Source organism: Lipotes vexillifer, unplaced genomic scaffold (assembly GCF_000442215.2).
Source record: "Lipotes vexillifer unplaced genomic scaffold, Lipotes_vexillifer_v1.1 scaffold225, whole genome shotgun sequence".
NCBI classification, from domain to species: domain Eukaryota; kingdom Metazoa; phylum Chordata; class Mammalia; order Artiodactyla; family Lipotidae; genus Lipotes; species Lipotes vexillifer.
Genome location: NW_006787630.1, coordinates 367,036 through 379,093, shown reverse-complemented (window position 1 = coordinate 379,093; position 12,058 = coordinate 367,036). Strand labels below are relative to the sequence as shown.

General features: G+C 52.8%; 1 protein-coding gene across 3 annotated transcripts in view; it reads right to left on the bottom strand.

Moving 5' to 3' along the window:
• NFIC (nuclear factor I C) overlaps nucleotides 1-12,058 on the bottom strand; it is a 60,110-nt gene that overhangs the window by 21,151 nt on the left and 26,901 nt on the right. For all 3 annotated transcript variants that reach the window (XM_007460334.1, XM_007460335.1, XM_007460333.1), the window contains exon 3: nucleotides 1,507-1,578. In XM_007460334.1, coding sequence (XP_007460396.1) covers nucleotides 1,507-1,578 — 72 coding nt within the window. The remainder of the gene's footprint in view (nucleotides 1-1,506; nucleotides 1,579-12,058) is intronic.

The window sequence follows — 12,058 nt, the reverse complement described above, 5'->3', positions numbered from 1 at the left end:
CCACTCCCTGCTGACCCAGCTGGCCGACTGCTGTCAGCACGCCCCTCCGCCCCACCCGCACCGGGGTTTCCTGTTTGTGCAGTGCTCGCCCAGCTCCATCTCCAGGGGACTCCCTGGCGGGCGGGGAGGAAGTGATTTCCTCTACCAGACGCTGGAGCTCCCCACGGGACCAGGCCAAGCGCCATGGCCCCCGCCGCCTGCCTTGAACATCTGGCTTGGAGGGAGGCGCCTGGGGATCACAGGAGGTCAAGGAGGACTTGGGTCACAGATGGTCAGTGAGGTGTGGCCTGGGGGCCTGTGAACCTCCTGGAACCATCCAGCCTCCCTGTGCATGCCTGTGATGGACCTTCCAACGGGGATGCCCTCACCCACTGGCTCTTTCTTCCTTTCTCCCTTTTCATCTCTCCTCCTTCCTTGCCCCTAATATACTATCCCTCTAGTTTCTCTTTTTCCCTCTGCTTCATCCTTCCTTCTCTCCTTTTTTGCTTTCTAGAAATGTTTTTTGAGCACCTAGTGTGTACCAGGTCCTGTTCTAGGTACTGAGGACACGGTAGTGATCAAAACAAACACCTCTGCCCTTGAGGAGGTGATGTTCCACTAGGTGAGAAGCAAACACATTTGCAATCACTAGGCAACTAAGCAAATACATACGCAATCACTAACTTCCTCGAAAGGAAATAAAACAGAGGGCTGAGATTGAGAGTGACGGAGGCTGCTTGAGCTGAGGGCCTCAGGGAAGATCTTTCTGAGAGGGAGGCATTTGAGCTGAGACCTGGGTGATCTGGAGCAAGAGAAAGCAGTTAGCTGTCCAGATAGCAGGCACAGCACGTGCAGAGGCTCTGGGACAGGTGGTGTCTGATGTGCTGGAGGAACAGCGAGGAGGCCTGTGTGTCTGGAACAGAGTGAGCGAGGCGGGGAGAGGGAGGAGGGGAGGGCAGGAGGACTTGGGCTTTTACCCCCCGGGAGGTGGGACCCTGGAGGGCTGTGGGCAGAGGATGGGCGGGGCCTGACTCAGGTGCTCACGGGTACCCTCTGACCACTTCAGGAGGACAGACTGTGGAAGGGAGTAGTCAGGGAGCCAGAGAAGAAGCAGGGACTCTGAAGCTTCCAAATCCTCTCTGTCCTTCTGGCTCTGCTCCCACACCCGCAACATAGAACTGAGTTGTCCTACTCATCCACTCAATGTCCCACGAGACTGCAGGGCCCACCAGGGCCTCTCCCATGGGGGGAGCACCTCAGAGCCCAGACGCTGGAGCTCAGGGTCGGGGGTTCCAACCCCAGCTCCCTGGATGCCCCTGGGAAGGCCCATATTCGTCTCCAGACCTCAGTCCCTGCCTCTGCAAAATGGAACAACTGCAGCACCTACTCCATAGCACGGCTGGGAGGAGTGACTCAGGTGCTCACGCAGGACAACACAGAACCCACAGGGGGCGCTCCGGGAAACGATTCCTAAATAAAAGATGGGGATGGGCCCGTGCCCTCCACCCCCGCCACCTCCAGACTCACCCAGTGTGATGGGCTTGCTGTCCTCCTGGTCGGAGCCCATCCCCGCCCGGGGACTGCCGCTTTGCTCTGCATCTGCAAAGACAGGGAGGGGGAGTTGTGACATCGCAGGGACCCCCACTCAGGAGGGGAGGAGACATCAGCCCAGTGCTAGGCTGGGCCAGCGCCGTGGTCTGGAGCATGGCATGGCCCCCTCCCTGGCTGCTGCCCCAGGGGGTCATGGACGTCTGAGGTCACTAAGCGCCAGCCTGCCTGTGTCCTGAACCATGGCGAGAACCCGAGTAGAGGGGCTGGCTCAGTCGTGGGGAAGTGCTCTCTGAGCCTCAGTTTCCTCATCTGTCAAGTGAGGATAACTCATTTAATCCTGCCTCTGCCATATGAGGTGGGAACTCTCATGCCCATTTCACAGACGGGAAAACAGAGGGCCAGAGAGGTGAGTCCCTGGCCCCTCGGGCCCCCTCCCCACCGCCTCTGCCTTCCGAGTCCTGGGGGCCCAGCCTGTGGTCTTGGGTTGCCACTCAGGATCCCCAGAGAGGGGGCCGAGGGGCATATTTCTGCAGCTGTGACATTTCCGGCCCCACCCGCCGGGCTTGGGGGCTCCCTCCCACCCCGGCGCCCGCCCCTCCATCTTATCTAAAAATAATCAGGCTCCTTGGCAGCCGGGTGAAGCAGACAGACGCTGAGCTCAGCGTTATTGGCTCCGGAGGCCTAGATGGAGGGTGAGTAGAGCCAGGCCCCTCTGCAGCCCTCACACCCTCCACCCCAGACTGCGGGGGAGAGGAAATGGACAAGCCCAGCCAGACAGGACCCCTAGCCCCCCTCCCCCATTTGTCTCTCAGGTCAAGGACAAAGGTGGCGGGACTCACTATCAAATGCCAGAGAAAGAGAATCAGGCCCCTCCCACCTGCCACACTCCAAGGCCCAGAGCTAATTGCTGTGTGACCTTAGGCAAATCGCTTAACCTCCCTGAGCCTCAGAGTCTTCTCTTTCAAATGTGCGAAAGCATCTCACAGGCCTGGCTGGGTTGCCAAGAGGTGGCAAGGAGCTGATACATATGAAGCGCTTAGGGCATACTGAGCTCTAGATCCATGGTGACATCCACCCTGTTATTATTATTACTGTTATTTTTTAAGTCCCTAACATGACCACAGATGTTTTTTCTTATTTTCATTTCATACTTTCCCTTAAATCATGAAAAGAGCCACAAATCTGGCATTGTTAGTGTACCCATTTTGTACACAAGGAAAAGGGAGGGTTAGAATGACGAAAAAGTGCCCCACCCCACACCCCTTGCTGTTGTTTTTTTACACAGTAGTGTATCATTTTATTTAATTAATTTATTTTTTGTCCGCACCGCTTGCGGGATCTTAGTTCCCTGACCAGGGATCGAACCCGTGTCCGCTGCGGTGGAAGGGCAGAGTCTTAACTCCTGGACCGCCAGGGAATTCCCCTGCCCCTTGTTGTTTTAATTCTGTAGCTAGTGCTTACATCCCGACATCCAGCAGGCGCTGGCGTGAGCTGCCTGGATTCTGCGATGAGACGCACGCGTTCCCATCCCAGCTCTGGGAACCTCCAAGGACACGTGGTCCAGCGGGGCAGGGGTCACTTCCCCTGCTGGGGCCTCAGTGCACCCAGGGTTGCTTTGGGGATAATAATAATGATGACACTTCGCACAACAGTCACTGGGCCCTCGCCGTCTGCCTGGCATCGCGCTTTTGCCTTTGCACACGCTGTGTGCTGAGCACCTACTTGCGGGCAGGACCCAGGGATGCTGTAAACAGCACAGGAGCGGCCCCACCTGCCTCAGTTTCCCCATCCACGATAGGAGCGGATGCAGGCAGCCCTCCTTGGCTGGGCTGAGCTGCCCCCGCGTGGCCGACTAGGCTGGGCAGGCTGGGCAGTGGTGAGAGGGCTGTGCCCGGCTCGGCCCCGCGCCCTGTGGCCACTCCCGGGCTCGGGCAGCCAGCGGCCCCTTGGAGCCGGCCCGTCCTGCTTGGATGGCCGCATGGCTGGGCATGGGTGGCCACTGGGTTGGGAAGGGCCCAGCCCGGGCAGCCAGCCGTCGGGCTCCAGGCCTTGGGCACAGACCCTCTTCCGGAACCAGCACCCACACATGCTCAGCGGGCAACAGTGCCCGGCTGGCACTCAGGGGCCTACCCGAGAAGGGGGATGTTTCTTGAGCGCCACCTGTGTGCTTATGCTTTGGAACCAGGCAGCCCAGGCTGTGGGCCTCAGACGCCACCCCTCATCTCTCTGTGCCTCACTCCCCGCATCTGTGAAATGGGCACAATTGCAGAATCTCCCTCAGAGGCTGTTCAGGAGGGAAAAGGTGATAATGAATGCAATCAAGGGCCCCAAACAGTGGCTGACATGTAGTAAGGAGGGTTTTATTACTATTATTGCTATCCCCTTGCTATTTCTGTCTTGGGTGCTATTACTTTGTACCTTGAAAGCCATGGCCCTAGGCTATGGCTGGCTCTAGTCTGGAGCCCTTATTCACTGCTCTTGACCTCAGCCCAGCCATATCACCTGTTTGAGACTCAGTTTCCTCATCTGTAAAATGGGACTATAATAAAACTCACTTCCCAGGGTTTGTTGGGTCTCCAAGTCAGTAAATAACAAGTGTAAAAGGGTTGGTGCCAAGTTGACATTCAATACATGGTAGGTTTGGGCAGCAATTGTAAATGAGAGCGTGTTTTTAATTTTGGTTTCTAATTGATCATTGCTAGCATTTAGAAATGCGATTGGTTTGGGGGTGTTAATCTTGTATTCTGCAACCTTGCTGAACTCACATATTAGTTCTAAGAGTCTTTTTCTTTTTCTGGTAGATTCTTTGGGATTTTCCATGAAATTCATGTCGCTTGCAAATAGGGCAAGTTTTATTTCTTTCTTCCTAATCTGTATGCCTGATTTCTTTTTCTTGGTTTATCGCACTGACTAGGACTTCCAGAACCCTGTTGACTGGAAGTGGTGAGAGCAGGTGTCCTCGTCTTGCTTCTGATCTTAGGGGGAACCCATTCGGTCTCTCACCACTAAGAATAATGTTAGCTGTGGTTTCTGCAGATCCCTTTATTGGGCTGAGGAAGCTCTCTCTCTTTTTTCTCCTACACTCCTCGTAGTTCTTTTAAAATTTAACTAAGTGTAGTTTCTAAATAATATGATGCTGTAATTATATGCCATGTCATTAAAAATTGTTTTAATTTGATTTTTAGATTGTGTTGAAATATACACAACATAAACTTTACCATTTAACCATTTCTAAGTGTACAGTTTAGTGGCGTTGAGTACATTCATAGTATCTTGTGACCATCCCCGCCATCATCTCCAGAACTTTCTCATCTTCCCAAACTGAAACTCTGTCCCCATGAAACGCTGACTCCCCACCCCACCCCCAGCCCCTGGCCCCCATCATCTACTTCCTGTCTCTGTGGATGTGACTCCTCTGCGGACCGCCTGTGAGTGGAATCACACACCGTGTGTCCTTCTGTGTCTGGCTTCTCTCACTGAGCATCGTGTCCTCAAGGTTCATCCATGTTGTAACAGGTGTCAGAATCTCCTTCCTTTTTATCGTGCCATCTTACTGGCCATGCCGCAGGCCATGTGGAATCTTAGTTCCCCGACCAGGGACTGAACCCCACCCCCTGCAGTGGGAGCGCAGAGTCTTAATGCTGGACCGCCAGGGAAGTCCCTGCCATCTTATCGTTAATCACCTCTAAAACCTTGAACTATTTCTCACCCACCTGCTGACCACCTGCCTGTCATTTGGCTCCTGGAAACCCTGTCTTCGGGAGCTTGTCCAGTACGGGAGCCCCGAGTCACATGCAACTTGAAATTTAAATTGGCTAAATTGAAATTAAAGTTTCAGGCCTTCAGCCGCACCAGTCACCTTTCAATACTCGACAGGCACACGTGGCTGGTGGTGACCGAATTGGACGGCACCGAATACGCCCACCATCACCACACAAAGTTCTATCGGCCTGAGCTGCTCTGGATGTTTCCATGAAAAATCAAGGAAAAACAAAAAAAAGAGGACACCGATAATTCTTCCTCCTCCCATCTAGAGGCCCAGTCCTAAAATGGGCCTTCCTGTGGTCTGAACAGATGGACCCAGAGTGTATAATGCTAAAGGCCAGCTAATGTCCAGTGCCCCAAGATGCCCCAGATCCCAAGTGGGCAGCTTTCATTTGCTGAGTTTTTACTGTGTTAGGAGCTCCATAGCGCCATCTGATTAAATTTACCCAACTGATGAGGTTGGTAAACTGAGGACCGGTTCAGGGAGTCTATATCCCACAGCTGATGTCAATTCAAAGAAATTGCCTAGCACAGAGGTTCCTAACTGGGGTGATCCTGCACCCCAAGGCAATGTCTGGGGACATCTGTGTTTGTCACGACTGGGGGGCTCCTGGCCTCGAGGGGGCAGGGACAGGTAGGCTGGTCTGGGATAGCCCCACAGAGTCATCCGGCCCCCAGTGTCAGCAGTGCCGAGGCGGAGGGACCCTGTTCCAGATCCATCCGTTCTCAGTCGGGGCAAAAATTGGTTCTTGGGGCGATGGAGGGGGCTAAAAATTTTTGCTCTTTTTATTTCTAAAACATAGATAAATAGATATAGATACAGTATATAAACAGATATATAATATACCTGTGCTATTAAACTTTCATGAGGTGCAGTGATTAGGGAAAAAAACTGTCTAAAAGGGCTCTTTAGGGAGAGGCAATAATGAAAGAAAAGGGTCTTGTACAATTTTAAAGGGCTGTCAAAAGAGAAAGAAGAGTATGCAACAGAAACTGCAGGTGACCAACCAGGTCTAAGGCATTCACTTCACTGAAAGTCTGCCAACCTCTGCTGTGTGTCCTTGTGCAAGTACTTTGACATCTCTGAGCCTCCATTTCCTCATCCATAAATTAGAGCTGAACTGCACTACCGTTTACTTCTCTCCTTTGATCACTTGGCAAACTGACTGCTGAGCACCTCCAGGGTGCCATGTGTCTAACACACAGCAGCAACCAAGATGGACACAATTCCCTGCCTTTGTGGCACTGACATCCTAATGGTGGAGTGACAGGCAATGAACAAGTAAGCAAATAAACCAGGAGTACAACTCCAGGCTGTGCCAGGTGCAAGGGAGGCCACCCAACCCAGAGATGTGAGTGGCAGCCCCTGGTGAGTGAGGGGCTGTGACTGGAGCTCCTGGGAGGGTCGTCAAGGTCACACCGTGTGAAATGGTACATTCCAATAGTTAATACGTGATGAGTCACTCCTTTGACTATGTTGAGCAACAAGTTTCCCCTCCACTGACTCATCTAATCTTCGAAACTCCCCCAAGAGGGATATGCGATTATCATCCCCATTTTCCAGATGGGGAAACTGAGGCACAAAGAGAGGCAGGCGACATATTCAAACTCAGGCAGCACCAAGTGGCACCGATGGGCCTGGGATCAACCTCCAGACACCCCAAGGCCTCACAATTGGGTCCTGTGCTTTTGACTAGGAGGTGTCCAGTGGGCCCTTGGAGGGGGGCTCAGTTTGTCCTGCCCCAACTCCAGGACTCCTTTCTTATCAGTGGTTTGGAGTGACCCCCTGTGTTTGGACACTGTTGTCTGACCAGTCAGATAAAGGCCCCAGCTGGGGGTCCCCTGCTGCTCCGCTTTGGCCAAAGATCCCTTCTGTCACTAATTGTGGTGCTGGGGACAGCTGGGGGCAGATAAATTGTTTGCATATCTCTGTTCCACTTAGGCTGAAAAGCACCCCATGGAAGCAGAGCCCCCAGACCCTACTGTCCATGGGGGCAGAGGCCCCAGACCCTGACACACAGGCCAGGGAAATTTCAGAGCACCTCCACCTCGCTGAGGTGTAGAGTGAGAAGATATGGGATGATGATGATGATGATAATAATAACAATAACAACAATAATAATGGTAACTGCTAAGCACCGACAGCTTACCGAACACCAGATGTCAGGCTACGTATTTAACACCCTCCAGCAATCCTTGATCGAGGCTGACAACCATGGGTTACCCAGAGAGGGTAAGTAAGTTACCCAAGGCCATACAGCAAGGAAAGCTGATGGGCCGACCAGGTTTTATGTGCTCCTCTCAAAAATATATCCAAGAAAACCATAATTCGAAAAGATACATGCACCCCAGTGTTCACTGCAACACTATTCACAGTAGCCAGGACATGGAAGCAACCTAAATGTCCATCAGCAGACGAATGGATAAAGAAGATGTGGCACATATATACAAAGGAATATTACTCAGCCATAAAAAAGAATGAAATGTTGTAGCAACATGGATGGAGATTATCATACTAAGTGAAATGAGCCAGACAAAGACAAATATCATACGCTATCACTCACATGTGGAATCTAATTTTTTTTTTTTTTTTTCCTTGCGTTATGCGGGCCTCTCACTGTCGTGGCCTCTCCCATTTGCGGAGCACAGGCTCCGGACGCGCAGGCCCAGCGGCCATGGCTCACGGGCCCAGCCGCTCCGCGGCATGTGGGATCCTCCCGAAACGGGGCACGAACCCGCGTCTCCTGCATCGGCAGGCGGACTCTCAAGCACTGCGCCACCAGGGAAGCCCGTGGAATCTAATTTTAAAAGTGATATAAATGAACTTATTTACAAAACAGAAACAGACTCAAAGATCTCAAAAACGAACTTATGGCTACCAAAGGGGAAATGTGGTGGGGAGGGAAAAATTAGGAGGTTGGGATTAACACACACATACTACTTTGTATAAAATAGATAACCAACAAGGACCTACTGTATAGCACAGGAAACTGTACTCAATAATTCTGTAATAATCTATATATGGGTAAAGAATCTGAAAAAGAATGAATATATGTATATGTATAACTGAATCACTTTGCTGTACACCTGAAACTAATGCAATACTGTAAATCAGCTGTACTCCAATAAGATTTACTTTAAAAAAGGGGGGGGAATATTCTTGAATGTCTTATTGAATTTTATATCACGTCGATCACGGGCTTTAAAACGTTTGCCTGTTAATGAGTTCTTTCCTGACCTGGTCGCTGTCCCCCAGATCCCCCACTGCCCATCCCTGAATACGTGGCTTTCTGCAGCCCTGCTTAGATCAGGCGTTCGATTTGGTGCTTTGTGCTGCCCAGAATACATTCCCGACCGCACGAGGAAAACATGAACAGGCCAGAGCAGGACCACGGAACCAAAATGCACGCTCTCAGCTGCCGAGTAGGGGATTTGGGGGATTTTCTATGGGTGTGCCTTGGGGGTGTCTGCTGACTCCACCCGAGCATGGGGTTCATGGTCAAAAAGCATGAGCATCGCTGCGGGTTCCTCAGGGCAGCTGTTGGACTCCTCAAAGTCTTTCAAATGCATTGGGGTCGTGACGAAGAGGCTCCGGGTTCCAAACTCGTATGACCTTGGGGCATCTTTTAGAAGCTGGAGTCATACCCTGAAACCTGGGTTGAAGCCCCAGCCCTGGCACAACCCGGCGTGTGACCTGGGACTAGTCAGGCCTCTCTCCCCCTCTGAGCCTCAGTCTTCCCCGTCTGTAAAGTGGGCTTTCTCCATTGTTGCCTTACTTTATAAGGGTGTGAGGTTGAAATCAGAGGAGGCCCGGGAGGGGAGGGGCCAATCAAAAAGGGATAAATACTGTTTGGGTGACAGCATTTTTCCAAACTCAGAAGTTAAACGAACTTTGTCCCCCCTCTGCCCACAGCCCTCCAGCGCTCCCACTTCCCTGGGGGTAAAAGCCCAAGTCCTCCCCGTGGCCCACAGGGACCTGCACGACCTGCCCTGTCCCCTCCCTGCCCTCCCCTCCTCCCTCTCTCCCCCTTGCTCACTCTGCTCCAGCCACATGGGCGTCCTCACTGTTCCTCCAAAACACCATGCCTGGTCCTGCCCCAGGACCTTTGCACATGTGGTTCCCTCTACCCACAACATGGTTCCTTCTGTATCTATGTGGCTCACATTCTCCCCTCATGCCAGGACCTTCCTGAAGGGTCTCTTTTTCCGAGACACACACAAGGCTCTCCAGCACGATGCATGAAGCACAGCTAACCACACTCATGCTAGTATAAGTGAGACTGGCCCCGGACAGCGGCTGTATTTCAAGTGACACCCTGGTTTGGCCTGGGACCAGTTTTCTCGACTTCCCAGGTCCGCCGGGTGTTCACAGGCAGCCTGAACGTCACCACCGCCTGTGGCCTTTCCCTCAAACAAACACATGACCATACCGACAATAGAAATGTAAACTGGATCCCATTGACGGAGTGTACAAACTGTTCTTTCCTGTCCGTGGCCACGAGCCCAAATTTGGTCTGTCCCAGCCCATGACAAAGGCGCCGCCGTGGCCTCCGGTCCAGCCCTTCCGGGCCCAGAGCACCCGCCCCCTTTGCACCAGACAACTCCCTCCATCCTGGTTGCTGAGGCTCCCGCAGTTCCTAACTGGGAGATCCAGGCACCGCCCCGGCATTCATGTCCCAGATGTTTACCGACCACCTACCACTTGCCAGGCACTGGGGAAATGGCAGAGAGCCAAGGCGGGGGAGACAGACAGGAAACGAGCCGACAGAAGGAGCCCGAGATAATTTCGGTGGTTCTAAGTTCCACCGAGGCAATGAAACTGGGTGAGAGGACAGACAGTGGCTGGGGGTGGGGGAGGTGACTTTTGACGGAAAAGTCAGGAGACACCTCTCTAAGGGCCTAGGGATGGGACGGAGCCAGCCATGGGGAGAGCTGAGGGCAGATGGCACAGCAAATGCAAAGGCCCCGGGGCAGGAACAAACATGGGATGTTTGGGGAACAGAGAGAGCACGTGGCCCCAACACATACACAAAGCGGGGAGACATGAGACCACTCAGGGCCCCGTGGGCTGCGTGGGAAGCTTGGGTTTTAGTCTCAAGGGCGATGATCTATGTTACATTTTAAAACATCTCTGGTGATGAGGGTGTGGAGAAATTGGAACCTTCATGCACGGCTGACGGGAATGTAAAATGGTGCAGCCATAGCGGAAAATGGCTTGGCGGTCCCTCCAAAGTTAAACATAGAATCACCAATGTGACCCACGCCTACATATACGCCCAAAAGAATTGAAAACAGATACTTGCCCACCCATGTTCAGAGCCGCATGATTCATAGTAGCCATAAGGTGGAAACACCCCAAATATCCATCAGCAGGTGACGGATACACAAAATGTGGTCCATCCCTATAGTGGAATATTACTCAGCCTTAAAAAGGAAGGAAATTCTGACACTCGCTACAGCATGGATGAACCTTGAAGACATGATGCTCAGTGAGAGAAGCCAGACACAGAAGGACAAATACTGACTGATTCCACTCACATGAGGTCCCTAGAGGACTCAAATCCATAGAGACAGGAAGTAGATGGTGGGGTCCAGGGGCTGGGGGAGGGGCTGAGGAGTGTTTAATGGGGACAGAGTTTCAGTTTGGGACGATGAGAAAGTTCTAGAGATGGATGGTGGGGATGGTTGCATGACAGTGTGAATGTACTTAATGCCACCGAGCTGTGCGCTTAAAAATGGTTAAGATGGTGAATTTTATATTATATATATTTTACCACAATAAAGTACGCGCACGTGCACACACACACACACACACACACACACACATTAAAAAAGTCTGGCTGCTGAGTGAATTCTGGACTCTCAGAGGCTGGAAGTCCGGGGGGAGGGGTGGGCAAACATCCCGGTGGGCATAACAGCCTGGCCCAGGGTGATGGCCTGGGGTGTACAGAGGGGTCATATTTAATTTATCTTTGGGATTTACAAAGGACAGGACTTGCTGATACCATAATCGCACTTGTTTAAACCTGGCGGGATATGGGAGAGCCTAGGGTTTCCACTGGGGCCCAGCGGTGCGTCCGCTGGACCCGCCTCGGCTGCCACGGTGAGCTCGCCCGCAGGATTTCTCTTCCAACCTTAGCGGGCTTCCAAATGTAGCTGGCTCTGCCTTGCTGCCACGTCCGCCTCCCAACACCAGCCATCTAGAGAGAGACCCAAAGCCAGGCCCTGGAATTCCCAGCTCCCCAGTGTCACCGGCCATTTTTAAACATCGCCGGCTGAGGTTCAACTTTCTCTGTCCTGGAAGGCCACGCCGTACACGCGACCCTGGCCTTCATCCTTCTCGCTCTTGCCATGAACCTTCCCTGCCCCTCTCGCTCTCAGGCAAACTCCAACCATCTCTCCAAGCCCGGTTCTAACATCTCCTTCTCTGGAACACCCTCCCCTGGCCCCTTGTGCAAACCTTGTCCCAGCTCTCATCACACTGGACTGAGTCTGGGTCTTTAAACGTATGAAAGTCGCAAGTCCTCCCCAAGGCCCTGCACAACCTGCCCCGTCCCCTCCCTGCCCTCCCCTCCTCCCTCTCTCCCTCTGACTCACTCTGTTCCAGCCACACGGGCCTCCTCACTGTTCCTCCAACATGCCAGGCAGAGTCCTGCCCCAGGGCCTTTGCACATGCTGTTCCCTGCCTGGAATGCCTTTCCTGCAAATGCCTGCCTGGTCTAGCTCCCTCTCTTGCCCAAGAGACCAAGGCGGCGGCGGGGCG